General features: G+C 40.9%; 1 protein-coding gene across 1 annotated transcript; it reads right to left on the reverse strand.

The window, feature by feature from the left end:
* Positions 1 to 4616: 4616 nt before the first annotated feature.
* mospd2 (motile sperm domain containing 2) lies at positions 4617 to 22149 on the reverse strand. The gene is made up of 15 exons (XM_053627813.1): positions 22093 to 22149; positions 21932 to 21989; positions 19913 to 20068; positions 19305 to 19391; positions 18751 to 18905; positions 16944 to 17004; positions 16471 to 16509; positions 16259 to 16383; positions 14161 to 14334; positions 10239 to 10339; positions 6068 to 6161; positions 5867 to 5963; positions 5603 to 5726; positions 5349 to 5451; positions 4617 to 5089 (listed from the first exon to the last, which is right to left on the reverse strand). Exons 1-15 carry the CDS (start codon positions 22120 to 22122, stop codon positions 4949 to 4951), a joined length of 1545 nt encoding a protein of 514 aa, XP_053483788.1. The 5' UTR covers positions 22123 to 22149; the 3' UTR covers positions 4617 to 4948.
* Between the last annotated feature and the right edge of the window lie 18 nt (positions 22150 to 22167).

Here is a 22167-nt window from a genome sequence, read left to right on the forward strand (position 1 = left end):
TCCCAATTAAGTTCATTTCATTTCCAGGTTGTAGCACAGTGTGGGTGAATACTTATAGGTTATACAGGAATATCGTGCATACTGTTTGAGACTGGGATTGGCTGTGTGGAGAATGAGATTCCAGCTGAGACGCAGGACATCATTATGCACAGAGTGCTTGTGCTCCTTTTTCCCAAGTGGACACACAGTTATTTGCCATTCTGGCAGTGCTACGTGGGTGCTTGGGATGAAAAACACAACAAGTAGGTATCTCTGGGTCTTCTCATCCCTTATCTTCTGATCTCTCTTCTCTAAAACAGTACCAGGTATTTCTATGTAAAGCTTTGTGTGAGTTTATTTAAGGGTGCACTGGGTAGAATTTGGGCATTAGCGGTTACCAGGCGAACGTTGGAATGATTTGTTTACTCCACCTTCTACATCATATAGTACTCGACCAGACAGTTTAAACTTTGTTTAAATTTCTTCGCCTGCCAATTCCCACCCACCAGCCACGTCTCCCCTATAGCAACCAGGGAGGGTGAAGGCTAACATAATTAACATGGCCATGTACCTGCTGTCAAGGAATTCAAAAGCACAAGACACCCTGAATCAGGAAGTGAGCAGCATCATTAAGGAGGACAAATTTCCAGATGGTCTTCCCAGAACAGAGAAGCTTCAAGCCTGAACGCTAGTTACAGGATGGGTGGGAGCGACCGAACCCATTCAGCTCCATCACTCTTGGGTTTGGACTGAGAGGGTGTGTTGGTAAACGCAGCGCTGAACTGGAGATGTGCCTTGCTTTGGCAAGGGTAAGAAATCAGAGAACCTTACTGCAGCATATCAAGCATTTTACTGAGCTGGTGACCTTCAGAGTCTGACGATTCATTCTGACCTGAAATGTATAGTTTGGACAATGTAAATATAGACAGAAAAACTGTAGAATTCCATTCTAGGGCTATAATGAATTACTCATACCTAGAGAGGCTCATGACCAATCCCACGCATACTTGCATGCAATATTTTCTAATGAACTTAGTCGGGTTTATTCCCCAAAACGTGAACAAAACTGTAACTGAAACCACAGCAACCCTGATCAGGATAAAAGACGAACGAACACGCACAGGCAACCTGTCACGTCTGATAAATAACGCCTGCTCCCTTAACATGGTTGGGTTCTGTGGGGTCCTAGCCCCAATGCACACCTCTACCACACACTTTTAGAGTTTATTGGTAACTCTGCTAGCTGAGCTGTTTTCACATCATTTCTCCATCATGTTGACTAGCAAGCCTGTGGCTACATGCTGCTAGCATGGCTGAGAGGTTTTTCTTCACAATACCACATGCCATTTCCTGAGGATTTCGGAGGATAAGCTCTGGGACTGCAGTCTCTCTCCACACAACACACCCATGTTTTCTTAATTTAGGTTAGATTGTCCTAAGGTTAACCTGAAGAGCAGGGATCTTCTACATGGTCAATGCTGAAGTGTTAGTGGTGTGATAGTACCGGAGTGCTGCATCGGACATCTGATGGTAGATAAAATGAACCCTCTGAATACAGCCACATGTGTGTATATGTACTGTATACATTTGTATATTCAAGGCTCTCACCAGATGTGCTCCGATGTGTTGATTAGTTGTGGTTTGTTTTCATTAGCTAGATAATAAAGCGGTTTAAGTGAAGCTGGACGCCAGTGTAAGAGAAGTGAAAGCGTTCATGTGTTTCGTGCTTCTGGCAGACAGACCGATCGATTTTCGCGTTCTGGAGTGAAAACCTGCTGCGAGCATGTCTAAAGCGAATCACTGCATCTCTGCAGACCTACGCCTTCCATCCATCATCACTGCGCTCTGAAGGACCTCCGTCTTCCGAAGAACAGTATCACCATTCAGAAGGAGTACAGTATAGTACAGTATAGTATAATATATACTTATATACTTACATAATTATGGTGAACACTTATTAGCTAGTTCTGTATAGTTCTTCTTAGAAGCTAATATTTCTAGCTATTTTCCAGCTACATATTTACCTTCTTAGCAAAGACAACTAGCTACAGTACATTCTATTATTTAGCTAAAAGTATAAGCTAATTTCTAGCTACTTACCTTTATAACGATGTTAGGTAATTACTTTCTAGCCCTATCTACATGTTAGTGACTCATATTTTGTTATACTGCTTTGGCTTAACTGCTTTCTTGCTGTTAACGTTTCTTTAAAGCAAGGGAAATTACTAGAGTACAAATACTCACTATTTGTAACTCACAGTGTACTCTATTTAGCTAAAGTAAAACCTAACCCCAACCCTAGCCACTATCGTTAGTTGTTCTCTTTTTATTTAAGATTACTACCTACACTATTTAGTTACAATATTTTGACAATGGGAACAGATACTTTCTAGCTTCTCACTTCCAAAGACGAACTTTGCAATCATTTTTGCTGCGATATTATTCAAACCAAATGGTACAAGAAGAGAAAAGAAGACAACCTGAATGCATTTATGATTTTTTTAAAAAAAATGTGCTAGTTAGCATAGTCAAAAATGAATTATATGGATTATATTTCAAAGCAGGCAAGAGTTATATTGATGGAATTACTGACCAGGCCGACTGGAGACTCGGCCACTAGGGGGCGCTCGGTCAGCAAAGATTTGGCGTGAATGATCAGGCCATTGTTCTGTCACACACATCATCATACATAGAACTCAAATAAAAGGAATGTAAAGTCTCAGAATGTATATTAATGTTATTGGTCTGTATGTATGAATTTATAACCACAGAGAACCACAGGCCTGAGAACATTCATTTTCCTTTAACGGGTTGAATTAGTGTTGGGTTGAGGTTTGGGCTCACTGCACTGCTTAATGTGTAATCTGTCCCTGTATCTGCCACGACCACACTCTTCAATGCAGTCCTGACTTTAAAAAGAAATGCCTCAACATACAGGCTCGAATCTCATCTCAGAGCATTGGCTCAGAGCACACCGATCAAACACCGGTCTCAGATCTCCTCCGTTCTTTAGGACCGGATTATCGTTTGTCCTGCGACATCCAGTAAAGCAGCTGTAACTCCTGGAGAGGTGTTGGGCGATAAAGAGAGACAGAGCCATGATACTAAACACATTTTGTCAGTTGCACTGAAAACACTGTTGTTTTATGAACCAGACGTTACTGTATTCATTAAGCAAGTTCGCATTCTCCCTGACCGACTCATGAACAAACCAGTAATAGTAAAGAATAGGCAGCTCCATAGCTTACATTTCCTACTTATTTCGTTTAGCGACACGGCAGCATGGAGGAGATTCTGCCCAAAAAACTTCAACATCACTTGTATGGATCTCGTTTGGATTTTATACAACAGATACGGTACAAACAACGTCGTTTGAAAAATATGCAAATGTAAGATTGGCATGTCGAGGAACCATGAATTTGTTGAACCACTCAGAAAGCATCCACGGGGGTGTGTCGAAATCCAGATAACACGGTGTCACTGTTTTTCTTTTTCTTTAAGGTTTGTCAAGTCATCAATAAGGAAAAAACTTACAATGTAATCAGGATGGGAATTCTGCTATAAAGATGGCCCATGGTGCATTTGAACTGCCTTGTTGCGCCCTCTGGTGGCTTGATTTGAACCTTCTCTGAGTTACGTGTTATCTGTGGAGTGCCTTCTTGGCCTGGGGCCTGAATACTGTACCATGGAGCTTTTTTATTAACCGCTGGCACTGGTATGTGCTTGTGAGACTCATCTGATTCTCGAACAGACTCTGTCTTGTTTTTTCATGGTGTGGGCATCAAACTATCTGCACATTGTTTATAGTTATGTTCTTTGGACCAAGCTCCGGAACAGATGCTCTGTTGAACATGGCGAGGCCGGTGTCTGGCTGGACCTGACTCCTCAGTTCTTATCCACAAGCTTTTGTGTCGCACTGGGAATGAAGGGCTTTTTATTCCACTCACTCCTGGGTTTGGGATCTGGTACGCCAGTGGATGAGTTATGGCTTGAGCCAACGTATATAGTGTTTACTTTGTGTGGAAGCCTGGGAATGTGGTGGCCAAACGAGCTACAAATCACGTGAGGCTCAATACCTTATTGCCACAAATGCAAGCCATGGCTGAACTTGTTCTAGGCTCCTCCTTGTACGGGTTAGATCAGGGGTGTCCGATCTTATCTGCAAACGGCCGGCGTGGGTGCAGGTCTTCATTCCAACCAAGCAGGTGGCACACCTGATTCCAGCTGTCTAACCAGTTGATCTTTCACTAGACTCAGGTGTGGCTTCTGCTCGGTTGGAATGAAAACCTGCACCACACCGGCCCTTTCCGGATAAGATCGGACTCCCCTGTGTTAGAGCAACGATTGAGGCTGAAAGATCCGGTAAATATTTCTGAAATTATTGTGCATGCATGAAATGATGCCAGACTTCACCCCATCATGCTCCCAGTGTACAAATGAAACTTACACACGTAAATAAACTGCATGTGGACAGAGGATTAATCAGAGAAGCAACCAACAGGTCAAGGTCAACTCTCACCGCAACACTGCCACCACCGTGCTTCACAAATATTTTATATTTACATATAACAAATACAGCATGCCTGCGTGCAATTACTAATATATTAAAATATAAATTAAACTTCGCAAACAGGCAATGGCAGTTAAAAAGATTTATTTTTTAAATTTATATATATACAAACCTGCTTCTTTGATTTATACAATGGATCACAAAATGATGTCGCTTAACAATTACTATACAAGCTACGCTGCATCTGTTATAAATTAAACATTTCATGATAAGTCATAAAAAATACATTATTAATAACATTATTACTAACAAGGAACTGATGAAGTCTCGATCATACAAGGAAGTTCTCCGCTCAGTTAGGACAGAGGCAGCTGTGAGCCGATGACGTCGTACGGATCCTCTGATCCTCAGCAGCTTATTGGTCGTGTATTTTATTTATGTGCTGGAAATGTGTCCAGTCTACGATCTCCACAGTGAATACATGGTGGAGAAACTGAAAGCCATCAGGACTGAAACCATGACGAGAAGAACCTTCTGCACCCATAAACACATCTCCAGTTTCTGTTCCAGACGCGAGGTAGTGGTCATGATCCGCGTTAGCTGGACGGCACACAGGAAAGGCATCAAATAAACATCTTTTAATCATCAGTGTTTTTATTGATATTGTAGAAGCGTCAGTAACGATCGATCGAGGTTCACAGAATATGGAAGATTTTACAAACTCAGGAGTGACATGTAGGATATCAAGGTGTTTTCCCTAAAGTAACTGAATGAACACCACATTCTTGTAAATATAAATGATTTAGGAATAAGTTTGCTCAAATCTGGCTAATACACGAGGCCAGACGTGTTCACTTACCGCTGTCTGTAGATCATGTGCGTCGCTGGTAGAAGTTACAGAAATGCTTTCATTTGAACTGCTCAATATAGATTTCGGAGGCTCGAGAACGTGACACCGAAGCCTGTAGGAGAGCAGAGGTGTTCATCAGTTATCACATAACTAATACAACTCACAGGTCTTCACTAGTACAGGTCTAATACACGAAAAAGCACCAAAGACCTAAAGGTAGAGGCTTAAAGGAAAATATGAGTGAAGTGTTTGGGTTTAATCACCTGTGCTCCATGATTTTTGATTTCGATACTTCTTTCCAGAACTGAGAAAGATCTGAAGTTCCAGCGTTTGGTTCCATCTCGGCTGCCATGATCAAGAACCGGTCCTGAGGAGATGCCTGGAAGCCTACACACACACACACACACACACACACACACACACACACACACACACACACACGAGGTTAGAGAGTAACTAATGAAGGTTGAGAGAGTTTCTCTCACGGACGTCCTGCAGTGGAAAGTGTCTGTATATGAGTATTGTACCTCCGTGTAACGAAACTAAAATGTCTACGTTGGCTCCAGGCTCACAGGTGCTACTGCTTGGCTTAACGCGGTATTTTTCCGGCGCTGTCGTTCGTACCTGTAAACAAAATGTAAAAAATGTAAGTTTAGGTATCACGTCGTAAACACTGAAAAATCCTCAGGCTGGTCCGACGTCCCTGCAGGTCTGCACGAGACCCTCACCTTAAACGCCACTTGATTTTTGGTGATGTTGTTCAGGATGATGAGACACTTCTTCTCCGTTTCTCTGGAGCCGAAACGGAGTTCCTCAGCGGGACTGAAGCAGAGACAGGCAGAAAAAAGATTAGATTACTTTGCTGATGTGCTGATTAGCTGCGTTTACAGCCATGGGTCAAGAGAAAACACATAAAGGAGATAATAAAGTTATAATAAAAAAATAGGTGTCTACAAAAGAAAGAAAAAAGCCTGTGGTGGCTGCAGATCCAGATGATGCAGGACTAGATGCAAGATCCAACAGAGGGAGAAGGAGGGAGAGAGAGAGGGAGAGAGAGAGGGAGAGAGAGAGAGAGAGAGGGAGAGAGAGAGAGAGAGAGAGAGAGGCAGAGCGAGACTGGGTGTGGCATGTTCCCAGCAGGTGATTGCAGGTGAAGGAAACAATGTAGAAAAAAAAACTTTGAAACTTAAAAATACCAAAAAAAAGAAGAAAACGCTCCAGACAGAGGTGCAGCAGACCTAAAACCCTCACCCTTATGGAGGTTGCTCAAATGTAGCCTACGTCTGCCCAAAGAACATATATGAACCCATATAATACAAGTCCTTCACATGTATATAAACACTTACGACCCAGACAGGGCATTGGCCAACACATTGTCCCATCCATGAATGTCATGAACTTCAGGTCATACCCCTGTAAAGACAAACTCCGTCGAATTACACGTCATGTCGTGGAGGAAAAGCTATATTTACTGTGACTTCAAAGTATTTCAGGCAAGAAATGTAGAACAGTGTTCCTGATGATGGTCCAACAGCAGGTGGTGCACATGATGCTCTGCTTCTCACAAGCGGATGCTTCTAGAACAGCAGGACTAGTCTGGTTTCAATAATGCCACTATGGGGCACCATTATCAGTACCTATCGTCACAGACTAGTGTTAAAGTGTGAAGGTGAGCAATACGAGACGCCTAGGTCCTAAAACACACAACATGCATTTCAGAGAAAATAAGGAAATGAGATGAGAAGAAAAATATGACAGGCAAGGGCACAGATAAACACCCTTAACCAAACCCTGTAACAATGACTGTTTCAAATTCAGAGGCTCAAACCATCCACATTCCTAAACAAACTCAGTGAAAAGTTAGTTTTGAAATACAAAGAGCTTTGAACTTTTGATCCTGTTTACGTTTACAACCAGCTTCCACCACTTTGAAAATGAAACTGCATCAGATCGCAGCAATGCCTTCCACACTCCTTGTACACTACCCCTTCTTTCCTGAACCCTAAAGTCTGATCACTGTGCTCTGAACTCCTTGCCTCCATTTGGAGCCCAGCTGCTCACCTGAGTTTTCCTGGTTCCTCCGATCTGGTTTAAACATCTGACTATATTACATTGAGATGCTGGATCTGCAAGGAAGAGGTACCTGCATGCCTGGAGTGCCATCAGAGGAAGCTCAACACCATGGCCAGCTCCTTGCACGGATGAAATGCACATGCACCTGAGGTGGTGCCATGTCTAATCATCCCAGGTCTAATTAAAGGCCAGGTTGGTGTTTTAATCAGAATCAGCTGCACAATCACAAGATGACGACAGATGCTCTGCTGAATGTCTGCAGGTCAGAAATGCAGGAAGTCTGATGAACTGATTGAGCACTCCTGATAAAACTCATACTGGAGCACTGACTTGGCTAGACTCTGGTCCTCTCTGGGATCAACTGCACCAAAAGAGCACCTTGTGGCAGGAGTACCAAGAACATCTCTCAGGTCCTACCCCAGTATGAGCACATGCCCATGGATGAAGGGTTTTCCTCTATGAGATGAGAGAAAAGCCCTTACTGGCCAGCTGTGCCTTCCATAGAGTTAAGACAGAAGCACTGGTTTGGGCAATGCCATCACCCTGACACACTTCTCCACCCTGGCTGCCCCCGTCCTCTCTGGAGGCCTGTGAGAACGTGTCCTCTTTCTGTAGGACAAACTCTCTCTTCTTCTGTAGAGAACTATCACAGTACACTGACATTCCCACAACAACTGGAATATGCTGAGAAAGAGGAGGCTGACCACCTGGTTGAGGTTCCTGGTCCTGGTGGATTATGTTCTGCACTATCCTGGGGTTGTGCCATTATAGAGGGCCCCATTGAAAGCCACTGCCAAAGACCTCTTACCCCCCCCCCCCCACTATGAAAAATCCCCAAAGAAAAGGATGCCTTCATGTCCTGGCTGATGTAGGAAACTAGTGAGTTCATCCAAGTTTAACACCTACAAACCTTGGTGTGTTAGACCCAAACAAACAGGATAGTCAGTCAATTAGAGCCTGCTTTGTTCTGTCAAATTCCTGGGATTGGCAACCATCCCACTTTTGCTCCATCACTGACTATGTGCAGCCGTTACAGAGCTACAGTATGAAGATACGCAACGTGCAGGACAGCATTATACAGGCTGAGCTCCAGGGGAAGACGGGGTACATCCCTCTTGCTCAACCCCAGGATTTCCAACCAGGCAACTGATGTCCTGAAAGCCAAGCTGAACAATAACTTCCTGCCGTTTTGACAGGACCCGGTCTTCTCCATGGAGAAACTGGGGATATAGTGCGATAGTGTGATAAAAAGGTGAACAGAGGTATCAAGTGAATCTGCTAAAGCCTGTGAACCTCCTGAAAACTTCTGATGAACCTACAAAGTTGCCAGTGAGATTAAAAAAAACACAGTTATAATACAAATAAATAACTTTACTGTCTATTCTTTTCCTCTTTCTGAATCAGAGCCTCCTTCAGGAAACAAGAGAAGAGGAAGACCAAAATAGGCTTTATACAAATCCATGCTCATGCTAATGAGTTGGCCTGGAAGGGGGACTTTATTCAACAATGGGACTCTGTGTATTAAACAAATACCAACATGTTGCCCTGATGTGTAAATAAAGCACCATTTTAACTCCACACACCAAACAACCAGCCCAGCTTCATGATTTACAGAAGGTTTTTCTTCCTTCTCAGTGTTCCTACCGAACAGTCCCGTCAGATTGCCTGATCACTGCTAGATCTGTTCTCCACTTGTACAGGACAGTTGACGGGAGTTGGAGAAATTCAAGACCAGGACCACAACGTTAAGTCCTAGAATGTTTAATATCCATGGCAACCAGGGACAATGGGGTACCAGTGTGTGCTGCAGAGCAATGCCTTCTGGGTAAGTTGTACTGCTGAAGTCTACAGACATGTTGATTCAATCCTGCATCCAACAATCTTTTTACGTGAGCTGATACAGTAATGCCCTTACGGTGGGGACCGGGGGCGTCACCCAGGGGGAAGATGAGTGAGAGAAGAATATTAGAAAGCGGTTAAAAAACAGAACTTGACCCGTGTATATTACTCCATCGTCACTATCACCTGTCCACCTGTACACTATCTGTCTGTTTCTACCATCTGTCAACTTCCTCTTTCTACACTACCACTCCATCCCTACCACCTGTCCACTTTCTCCAGGTACACCATCACCTCCAAGTACACTATCCCTCAGTCCCTACCACTTTATACACTACCCATCCACCACTACAGTCTGTACACTACCCCACTGTCTCTTCAACCTGTCCACCTCCTCTCCATACCTTCCACCTGTCCCCATCCTCTCCATACACTCTCTCTCCATCCCTACAACCAGTCCAACTCCTCTCCATACACAACCCCACTGTCTCTATCACCTGCCCCATCCTCTCCATCCCTACAACCAGTCCAACTCCTCTCCATACACAACCCCACTGTCTCTATCACCTGCCCCATCCTCTCCATCCCTACAACCAGTCCAACTCCTCTCCATACACAACCCCACTGTCTCTATCACCTGCCCCATCCTCTCCATCCCTACAACCAGTCCAACTCCTCTCCATACACAACCCCACTGTCTCTATCACCTGCCCCATCCTCTCCATCCCTACAACCAGTCCAACTCCTCTCCATACACAACCCCACTGTCTCTATCACCTGTCCCATCCTCTCCATACCTTCCACCTGTCCACCTCCTCTCCATACACTCCGTACACTACCCATCTATCTTCATGCCTACATCCTGTGCACTACATCTTTCCTCATCCCTGCAGCCTGTACACTCAGTTCCTCAGCCCCCCAGCGGGCTCTCCTCACATCCTTTCAGACCTGTACACCAGACTGCATTTCACGGCCACTGCTTCTTACCTGACGTGCAGCAAAGTGCCCTTAAAAGTGGTCAAAGGTTTCCTGGCTCCTCTGAGGCGACTCAAACTTTCAGTTCTGTCTGATTCTTCTGCAAAATTCACCTGAAAACACAAACAAGAACAAGCTGGTGTAAGAAAGTGAAAGAAACACATCCAAGTCTTGTGAGGAATTTTATTCGGTTGTGAAGAAATTGGCCATGGAGCAAAAAATCCCTACAGCTTTAGCACGACAATCTATCCTCACGCATCAATAAGAATAATAATAATAATAGCAATAATAATAATAGTCATAATAATAATAATAATAATAATGATATATAATAACAGAAAAAGATTTCACACACACAGACACACACACACACACACACGTGAGTCATGTGTGTGTCACAAGACACAAACCAAAAGTGCTGAACACTCACACTTGCATTTTCCAGAGATTACAGAAGTAAGACAGAAGTAATAGTTGGGAGGGTGTACACATGCGCACACACACACACACACACACACACACACACACACGTACACACGCACACAGAAATAGTGTCATAGGGGAAAGTTTAAAGGTCATCGGGACTGATCAGCCAATAGGCGCCACTCCCCTACAACGAGCAACAAATGTCTGTGTAATAATTATTTATATATTTATGTCATTATATCTTTGTGTTTATTTATTTTCATGTTAGTTTATGAAGAATTAAAAAAAGGAGCCGCTTCAGTTCTGAAATGTCATGGATTTATTATTGATTATATTATTTGATTCCAGTCAGTCGCCAAACAAGGAGACACAACATCTCTACTACAAGATTAACTCTAACGTATTAGTGCAGTTTACAAGTTACTGATTAAATAAAGCATTAGTAAAAAATTTATGTTTAAAAGTAAAAAAAATACTTTCTGTATTTTTGAAATGAAATGAAACATGTTTCATTACAGTAAGAAGATGAGAAATCAGTTCCATCCAAGTCAGATTAAAAATGGAAAGAAATTAAAATGAAAAACAAAACAAACATAAATTCCCTTTCTTCATCATTTAACCAGCAGCTTTATAATTTAGTGGAAGTGCTTAAGGGGTCATAAACATGGGAGTGGAGCACAGAACACGTCTGTACTAGGGTTTATACACACAGAACCCGGACTCGTCCCACAGCCTGCGTTTCCCAGAGGAAACTGAAATAAAAGGACACTTAAACAACTGAATACTGAAACAAGGTTTAAAGTCTAGCACTAATCGTCAGTTCAATGCAGAAACCCTTCATTTCTCTTTCTTTCTGATACTGTAAAGTAAAATAAACGGAATGTCAGTGGAGTGTTTAAAAAATATATATATATATATATCTATATAATATTCTTCAAGCTTCTCTGTTTGTCTTCATCTTTAAAACATTAGGTAGTTAACAGGCACATGCCCATCAGGAGGGCAGTAACAGGACCGCGGTCCTCTAAAGTCCCTTCAGGCAGTTAGAGGGATTAAACACATGGCACGGGGTGAACCTGGAGAAATGTCTAGGAGCTACACAACGTTAAGAACAACACGGTGACATGGATCAGCTCCGGAGAACACACTTCACCCCGATTAATGAAATGCTCGGGACAAATACTTCATAACTCTGTGCAGAAATGATCCATAACACCACGTCAGGAGTGAGTACAGGAAGTGTGAACGAATCCAGAAACAAATCAAACTGAATCACGTTCAATCGTCGTCGTTAAACTGATTTAGATTCTCTGAAAGCAACAACAAGCAAAAAAAATCAGAAAAGTGAAATCATCACAATATGGAGCATCCGGGTGAAACGATGGACGCCGGCGATGCGAGGGAGATGCCAAACGCCTCCGCCAGATTAAAAGTCCTTATTTTAAAACAAACAAAAAGGAAGAAATTAACTTTACAACATGAACAAGAGTGATGAAACTAAGGGCTGTGATGATTTACTGTATTATTATTAATAATAATAAAAATAATAATAATAATATGGCGACGATACGGTTAACATAAGTATACATGATCAAAAAATAAATAAAAACAATAAATAGGGTTTATAAAAGATTGTAAAGTGACATAATGACAGCGACTCTCGATAAAACAACTCTGTAAACTAATTTCCAAAATATTTAACACTGAAATCATTTCTTTAATGTGTGTGTGTGTAAAAGGTATAAGTAAATATTGGCACCTGCCTGATTATTATCGCAGAAACGGTTCCTCTCTTACAGACATGCCGTGATATTAAATCTCCAGATCCTGAGGCACTGAGTTCCCAAATAACGTGCTACTTTGCAAGTTCATACACTGCTGTGTGTGTGTGTGTGTGTGTGTGTAAGTGTTTTTTAAATGCCCTCTACATCTGAGGTGTTGCAGGCACTTCCAGAGTCTTAAGAAGCTGTTTAATCATTGTGAGATCCTGAAGCAGAATTATTTCATTATTAAAACCTTTTCATCAGGTAATAACTGTATCGTTATCGAGCAGAAACACACACGTGCAAGTTTAATGCCTGCTCTCCGGATGTGTTTACTCGCACGTGCAGTCAGTGCTCATGACGGGACGTTCGGGTGTAATAAACCACACTGCCGGTGCTCAGTCTACCTGCACTGAATATCTCTCACTCTTCCGTATTACTCTGCAGGTTTCACATACATCAGAACAAGCCAGAAAGACGCGAGTCCTGCGTGGAGCCCGTTAGTAAATGAATGAAGTCTGTCCGTGTTTTAATGCGTTTAAAAGGTTTTAATAACACATTTATGAATGTGTATCATGAAGAGACTAAACACTAACACTAACAGTTCAGATTATAGAGGTACGTCCGGGAGGTTGGTTTTTTTTGTTTTTTTTTTTAAGCGCCTGACTACTGTTTTCACAAACCGAGATCATGTGACCGGTTTCTGACAAAAACTGAGACAAAACCACAAACAGAAAAAGACCTTCAGAAACAATCAGAAGGCAGTAAACATGTAAACACAGTAAACACAGAGCTAACACAGAGCTGCTGGTGCTGGACGGGAAACTTTTAGACGCCAGCTTCCTTAAAAAACCGTGAACAGGAAGTGAGTTTTAGACCACCGTGTTAAACCGGTCTCGCCTGTTTCACAGCTTCGACTGAAGTGACTGGGCTTCAAACTGACACTGGTGTCAATACTACTACTACTACTACTAATAATAATAATAAATAATAATAAATAATAATAATAATAATAATAAATAACTATTACTGTAATGTAGAAGCTGAATGTATAAATTCAGGGATTCATGACAGGAGTGGAATATACACTTTATGATTCCTATGAACACTTAAAAAAACCTATAGCTGGATAAATTGAAAGATAAATAAGTAAGTAAATAAATAACAATATATATTACCTTTGCTAGTTTGATAGTTTTTTTTAGCTTACTTTTTTATTAGAATTTGCTTTTATTATTATTATTTTAACATTTTCATGTTTTTAATGGATGAATAAACCATAAACAAATAATAATAATAATAATAATAATAATAATAATAAGTTTGGTCAGTGCTAATCCAGTTATTTAGGAACAAACAGCCACTTCCCACTGGAGTATTAAAACATACAAGAAATGTTTAAAAATAAACCCATAAAGACTGAATTTTTATTTATATTTAAAAAAAAAAAAAAAAAACCTACTGTGGTAAATTTTTCTGCAAAAAATAAAATAACATAAATAAACAACAGAATACGGACTGAAGGTCAACACTTTCGGCTGTAAAATCTATAAATGAATAAGAAAACGTTACGTGTCACTTGAATGAACATTTGGATGTAAACACAGCGAGTTAGTGAACGTTCTCAGGACAGTGTTTGTGTTTGAGACGTATTGAAAATGAAGGTGAAGTAAAGTTAAGACATTAAAATCCAAGTGTGTGATTGTGAAAAACAGGAGAAACGAGAGAATCAGAGTAATCTCTACCTTCTTGCTCTTGACGGTTATTTCCGTGTTAAAGCTGGACTCCAGACTTTCTTTACACTCCGACTCCGTGTCCTTGATCTCGCTCTCGTCCTCGCTAACGATTGGTCCGTTCTCACAAATCGGAGACTGGAAGTCGTCGTCCGGAAGCGGCGGGTAGCTGTATTTAAACTGGTCCTGGAAGACACATCAAATCCTGAATTTAAACAGCCGTCATTTTACACTACTGTGTTTTATTTAACAGCGAGCTGGTCTCACTTGCTAGTGCTAATACAGTTAGCTAAAGTCACCGCTAGCTGTGAAATGACTGAAAGTTGTGATTACATGAGTGTACACTCCTGTTACTGTGAAACCCCTAAATTAGTTCTGGGGCCATTATAAGTGATAATTAGTTGAATTGATTCGATCTGTGTGCAATTACACGTGTGTCACGTGATCTTCTGGAACAAAAAAAGTTTGCTAGTGAACATGCCTTAACAAGCAGCATCATGAAAACCAAGGAACACAAGTCCAGGATGAAATTCTGGGAAAGTATCAAGAGGCCAAGGGTAAGTCTGAACCTGATGCTACTACCAGCAGGCTTCACAGTGGTGAGGGTGTTCTCTTGGGTGGTTTTCACGTATGTTTTTGGTCATTATCTATCTGTACTGTAAAGCGCAGTTTTGCAGTATTTGACGGAATCTGAGCAGAAAGTAAAGCTCTATACACTTCAGAACTCATCCTGCTCCTTCTATCAGCAGTCACATCGTCAATAAACACCAGGGAGCCGTACATGCCCACGCCATAACACCTCCTCCACCAGGTCTGAGAGATGATGTGGTGTGCTTTGGATCATGAGCCCTTCCTCTCCTTCTCCATACTCTTCTCTTCTCATCATTCTGGTACAAATCAATCTTGGTTTCATCTGTCCAATCTGAGCAGGCTTTTTAGAGGTTTTTTAACAAAGTCTAATCTGGCCTTTCTGTTCTTGAGAGTTATCAGTGGTTTGCATCTTGCTGTAAACCCTCTGTATTTACATTCATGAAGGCGTCTCTTGATTGTAGACTTTGACAATGACACGCCTACCTCCTCCAGAGTGATCTTGACTTGGCTAGATGTTGTGAAGGGGTTTTTCTTCAATAAGGAAATAATTCTACGATCATCAACTTTAGTTGTCTTCCGTGACCTTCCAGGCCTTTAGGTGTGGCTGAACTCACCAGTGCGTCCCTTCTTTATAAGAATGTACCAGATTGTTGATTCGCCTCTCCTAAACTTTCTGCTCTCTCTCTGATAGCTTAGTTTTGTTTTGCTTTTTCAGCCTAATGATGACCTCCTTCACATGCATCGAGACCTCTTTGGACCGTATTCAACACTTGGAATCAACTCCAGACCTTTTATCTCCTTAATTTCTCGTGAAATAACGAGGAAACAGGCCACACCTCGCCACGAGACTGCTTATAATTCAGTTGTCCAATTACTTTTGACCTTACAATAAAATTTTATTAAACACACACAAAAATCTGTTAATATTTATGGACGAGTACTGATGTATTCACTGCACTATTACAGTTTTCCTTTAATGTATAACCCTGGGAAATCCAGGTAGTGGAAATACCCACGATGTTCACACGCTGTTTTTGCTTTCAGTTTCTTTTCTGCTTTTGGAGCTTTTACTAAGTTTTTTTTACTAAGTTGTATTCATAGTACTCCGTTTGCATATTGAATATTTACTGCATATTTACATATTTCCCCAAAAAAAAGCATGATTAAACATATAGGGATGTTATTGCACATAACGAGGCTGATAACATCTCAGTGGTGATTAGGAAAGGATACACACTCCACACAAGTCCAATAATAAACCAGTCAAAGACGTGTTGTTTATTTATTTAGCAAAGAAAAAGATATATAGAATTGTTGATCTGGTGAAATTAGGAGATTTATTAAAATTTTATGGAAAGGAGTCTCCAGTGTCAGTGCTTTTTTAATGGTCGTTAACTTAACCTATAGTGGTGGTAACGCTTCACAGAATGGAGTTTTAAAAAATGGCGTCCAATTGAATTATTAACAAACTTCCTACTTATAAATAAATATATAAGTTTGGCTGTTTTGCGGCGCTTACCGTCCCTCCCATGTGCGGGGGCAGATGCTCGGCGTCGATGTACATCTGGACCTCGCTTTTGGTGGTGAACTTCAGCTTGCTGATGGCCTCTGGGCCGAGCCACGTCTTAACAATCTTCCACGCAGCTGTAACACGTACACGCTAATTCATCAGCTTTCCCTCACCAAGACACGTTATACATCAGTGTGTCCTTACAGAGTTCAAATCCTTACCGTTCATAATCCAGGGCATCTCGTACAAGATCATTTTGGCTAGGAACAGAAGAACACACACGCTTGTATATAAATACACTGTAAATAATATACAGAGATGTATAAATCACTTTACCACAGTGATGTTGAACACTGGATTCTGATTGGTCAGAAGGTGTTGAATCAGCTTCTATTACAGCAGCTCTGACAGTAGGTTGTGCTAATATAATCACTGTTTCTATAGCAACAGTTACCGGTATATGCATGTCGTTTTTGATTTTCTGTAAGGAGGTGTTTATGTAACATTTATGGAAGGAGTCTCCAGTGTGAGTCAGAGCTAAAGCTGAAACTTTACGTATCAGGGCATGACGTTACAGGAAATTAATCAACAGCACCTCCGCTTCATCACCCCAAAGCTGAATATTTTCCTATAACAGCACGACACGGAGTCATTAAACACACACACTAGAAGGAGAAGAAGTGAGCGCACTTACACAAAAATTTGGGATAGTAAACTTTGAAGCAGTTGATGATGTACTTCACAAAGTCCATATCCTGTTAAAAATAAATAAATAAATAATATAAATAAATAAATAAATATTAGGACCGATGGAAAATGAGTGACTTAAAGCAAGGTTTTAAAATAATAATAATATTACGAATACATTTAATTATTGTGAAGATGTGTTTGAGATTTTTCAAAAATCCGAAAAGCGGCAAATAAAAAAAACCAAAAAACAAAATCACAGCGTTCGGGAGAACAAATTCAGCACACTGCACACAAAAAGACAAACCACTGAAGACTTAACAGACTGGAATAGATACGTATCCAAATGTACCGCTTGTAAACATGGCGTCTAGACACATACGCCGTCTCCAATCACGTTTTCTTACGTGTACCATCTACAATAAGTCACTGTTTAAAATGAAGTTTCGTAATAATAAAAAAAAAAACTCAAAGAAAAGAAGGACAAGCGTGAGAGGGTGTAATCACAGCATGCGTAAACGTTTTGAAATGGTGACCTTCGACCTGGCTTGATTTTCACCACAACACACACACACACACACACACACACACACACGGGTCTGAGAGTTCACTACCAAGAACTGATTAGCGGGTGAGATTACACAGTCCTAACACTTCCGCGGATGGATTGTTAGACAGGAAGACTGATTTGAATTCCCGGTGTGAGGAGAACCTCCTCTGGAGTTTTGGGGAGTTTCCTCACGTCCTTGCTCGGGGAGATCTCTGATTCAGTGTGGAGTAATCACTAGGACCGATATGTAGGACAGTGTGAGAGGGAGGATTTACACGAGACTGTGTCAGGGTTGAAAAACAGTTCTTGGAAGTGGACTTCACTCAAACACGCTCCAATCCCAACGTTTATTATTTTACCTTCATACAATATCCTTAAAGCGACTCAACACACAGTAAACAAAACATCAACAATGGTAATGATGATAATACTGGCAAATAAAAACAACAACAAAAAGATGATTAAATAATATTATATAAACTAATCACATTTTAAAAAATTTAAACGTTGGAAATAAGAGAAATATACCATTTATACCGAGACATGTTCAGATATTTCATATATTATGTTATAGTACATACTTACGTAAGCATTCATGTTTATATATAAATTAAATAACATGATGATACTGTAAAAAATTTAGATTTAGGTTAGACGATCACCCCAACGCTTCTCCTGAACACTCTTCAGCTGGAGAGGAGTGAAGATGAAGACGTCTCGTCCGCACGGTTCATTACGGATCTAAATCTGTTTTATTAAAGGGAGCTGATGTATGTGGAAGAGGGCAGACAGCGCAGTGTGCTACACTACATTATCAACAAACCCTGTAGAGGAGTTTCATTTTATTTTATAGAAGACGTGGCTCTGAAACCAAAGTGTGGCTTCGGTCAGTGTAACTAAAATATCTAACTTTACTAAATTAAACTAAATCAGCAAATTACTGAAGTCAGTTATTTATCCCGGTAAGTGCTGATTACGTCAGAATGTCAGTGATAACACACACTGATGATAGGAGCTCCTTTACTTTTCCTGACACCCCATACATGACCACATTCCACTAGCCCTACCCCTCACTAACTGAAGGAGACTTCTGATGGTTTATCTGTTTTTTAAACAGTCTTATTCTCCTTGAAGTTGTGAACGAGACACGTCACTGTGAGGATTAGAAGTGTTTACAGATTAAAAGGTTAATCCCCTAACGCACCGGTCTGTCCTGCCCGGACCTGGAGTCTGGGAACAGCGCTGAAATCACATGAACACTTACGATGTTGCTGAGGCCGGATTCGGACATGTCGAAGACGACGGTTAAAGGCATGCCGGGTTCACGCTTAACGTAGCGCTCCAGCCAGAAAGCCACGTACTTCTTTTTGTCCATAATCGTCTTGGCGTCTTTAACGTGAAGCTTCACCTTGAACCAGACTGAAAAATACAAACATCACTCGCCAGCCATTTTATTATTTCTCACGTCACTAGAGTCGAGTCTCTTTACTTCAGTGCTGTGTTTACCCCCAAACTTCCTCTGAACACAATTACGGGATTAAGCCTCATGTGATATTACAGATTTATCCAGAATAAGGGATTTCTTTATCTTGGGGCACAGACACGAGTCGGGCAGCCTCGTCACTGACTCGCCTCAGAGAGACGGATCTGAACAACACTGAGCTAAATATCGAGCTGCATCCTGGAACTGACTGTTAGAACGTGTTTATATATATATATTTATATATGTGTGTGTGTGTATGTGTGCAAAATAAACAAAATGTTAGTGTCTAACGTCCGTAATAACTGTTAGGTGTTACCATGGTGATGTGCACATACAGAGTTTGTTGCCTTCTTTGTCGTAGCCGTGAAGATAAACAGCTCCGGTTTCAAACATCCAGCGTGGAATACTGCTTTCAGTCAGATCTGTCCCAAAACATTCGACACGCCGTTGCATTATTGCACTGTTTACTCATTATATAAATAACAAAGTGTTTACAGTTACAAACCATGAGTCTAAAGCTAAAGAATTATCAACAAAACAAAACAAGCAACTAAAGTAAACAAAAACAACAAAATAAGCAACCAAAGTAAACAAAAACATCATTAAGTAAATAAACAAAAACAACAAAACAAGCAACTAAAGTAAACAAAAACATCATTAAGTAAAGTAACTAAACTGAAAAACAAAATCCACAAGATACGTAAATCATGTAACCAAAAAAAATAAGATAAGTAAATAAAGTAAAAACATCACAAGTAACTAAATTTTAACACAACAAAATAACATTGTAAACAATACAATTATAAAAAAAACATTTGATGGAAAAAAGAAGAGAATTCACTGCTAGCTTGTGTTGTGTTGAACTTTCAGCGCTGTAATAAAGGCGGTGTTAAGCTGTACTGTAGCGCCGGGTTTATTTAGCGTGAACGTTAGCGTGACGTACCGTTCAAATTAAACTCTTTTCTCCACTGAAAACTCTCGTCGATCATCTTCAGCGTGTCCTCCACCACGAACTGCCTCCACGTGAGGTAGCTTTCCACCAGCGCGTCGTCTTTAAACAGTCGCTCCACGTCTCTGCTGTCGTACTTCTGCATGGAGTCTGAAACAGACAAAAACTAAATGCTTGAACAGAACTTTGTGTTTGTTCACTTCATTACATTTTCATTAATACCACAACCACTACCAATGATTAGTACAGCACATTTATTACTATTGAGATATTACAGAATGTTTATAACTGGTTAAACAACAGTGAGCTTGTCGTGTTGACTGATTGACGCTTGTTGAGAAATGTTTCCGGGTGAAAGTTTAAAACAAAAACAAACAAAAACAGAAAGTGAAGAAGGCACTCCGGTAAAAGTTTGAAGATGGCAGGTAAAACCCGTTCAGCATCAGCGTGGACTGATATCCGGTCGTTAATTACACAGTTATACACACGCACGGTGGGGAAGTAAAGAAGGAACTGAACTCTGACTCACTTAAACAAATAACGAAGTCTCTGCACTTCCCAACACACCACATTTACATTCAACTACTTTAATATCCGGCTGTGACACAGATCGCTCTCTACATCCTGCACAGTGCACCACAAGTCCCGCTGAGAGACATTTCCCAGTGTATCAGACATAAACTAACAGATTAGACACCGACATTTGGGATTCATAAATAAAGTGCACTATATGGAGCACTAATTAATATAATACACACTATGTAGTGTACTTTATGTGCAGTATACAGAGTGGTTTGGGTTTCACTGTACAGTATATAACACACATAAATATAACACTTTTAATGAATTAATATTGAGTGATGAGTGCTCGGTCAGATTATCCTTCAAACCGTGATCGCGTTTTCTTTAGTCTGAATTAAGCAAAACTCTGGCATTACTTTATTAACTCAGAAAAATCAGAATTAGAAGCTTCTAGTTCATCACGTAAAATAACAAGACGTGCTGGATCAAGTGCTATTCTATCGAGTGCGGAAGATATTTTGTGAAATTACACTAACTGCTGCGGTGATTAACGTGATCATTACGAGCTATTCAGTCAGCAACGTGTACTGAAAATGTACTACGATGATTATTAGATGTTTATTAGGTCTTCCTGTTCGTATGTGATCATATTATGTTCATTTTTAAACCGATCCTTGCTTTAAAGTTGCACTGTATTACATCTGACAGCAAAGAACGAAAGAAAAAAAAAAAAACACTGTTTCCTTCTTCAGAACGTATTTTCTATCACGAATTCTGGCGTCACGGCGAGGATGCGGTGCAAATAAACAGAGAATTGACTTGCACATGTGTGTAACCCGAGTCTGAACACAAGGAACTGGTATAGGCGATATGAAAGGAACGCCGCCCTCCAGACCGCGCCGTTATATCTGAAAATAACGCACCTCAGGGGGTGTGATGTGGGACTACGCACATGCGGACTGCCGCTGTCCCTCCCGAAGTGAATTATTTTCATATAACCACATGTTATGTATTTAGAGTTAGATTTATTGTCGTGGAACGCCCGAGAGACGAGTGACTTCCTGTTCGTACGTTATAGCAGTGATAAACATTCCTTCCCATATCATAAAAATCTATTTCTTATCCCACGCTGCCTCTGAACCGTGTCGTGACGTGGATATTACAGTGTGGAATAACAGCTTGTACAAAAGAATCCACTTGCCATTTAGGTGCGTGAAAAGTAATGGCACCCACACTACTATCTGTCCAAGGCGACAGATTAAGATTCCTGTTCCCTAGTTATACACCCTGTGTAGGGCACTAGGCTTCAGGGTGCCATTTAGGACGCAGGCACAGATTAGTGCACTCAGACACTTGTAGTTAGTTATACAGATTCTGAGATTACTCTGCACTTTAAGATGAATGAATGTACTGGATGATCAGGATGATCAGGATGACGGTCGTGTGTCTGGAGGAACTTTGGAGGAACTGAACTCATTAAAACACACTCACCTTGAACGAAATCATTTTTAAACTTCTCACGCGTTTCCTGAATCTTGATCTCTAAATCCTTCAAAAGATAAAACAACAACAACAACAAAAATACCAGGTTATTATGAGCTGTAAATATAGAGAAAACCGATGATAGTGAAATTTCCTGATTTAACTCGAACCTGCGGTTCAGGCTGTGCTGCGTCCGCCATGTTTATTCGAACTGACGGTCACATCCGGGTTGCCAGATTGGACTG

The sequence above is a fragment of the Ictalurus furcatus genome, chromosome 6 (assembly GCF_023375685.1).
Source record: "Ictalurus furcatus strain D&B chromosome 6, Billie_1.0, whole genome shotgun sequence".
NCBI classification, from domain to species: Eukaryota; Metazoa; Chordata; class Actinopteri; order Siluriformes; family Ictaluridae; genus Ictalurus; species Ictalurus furcatus.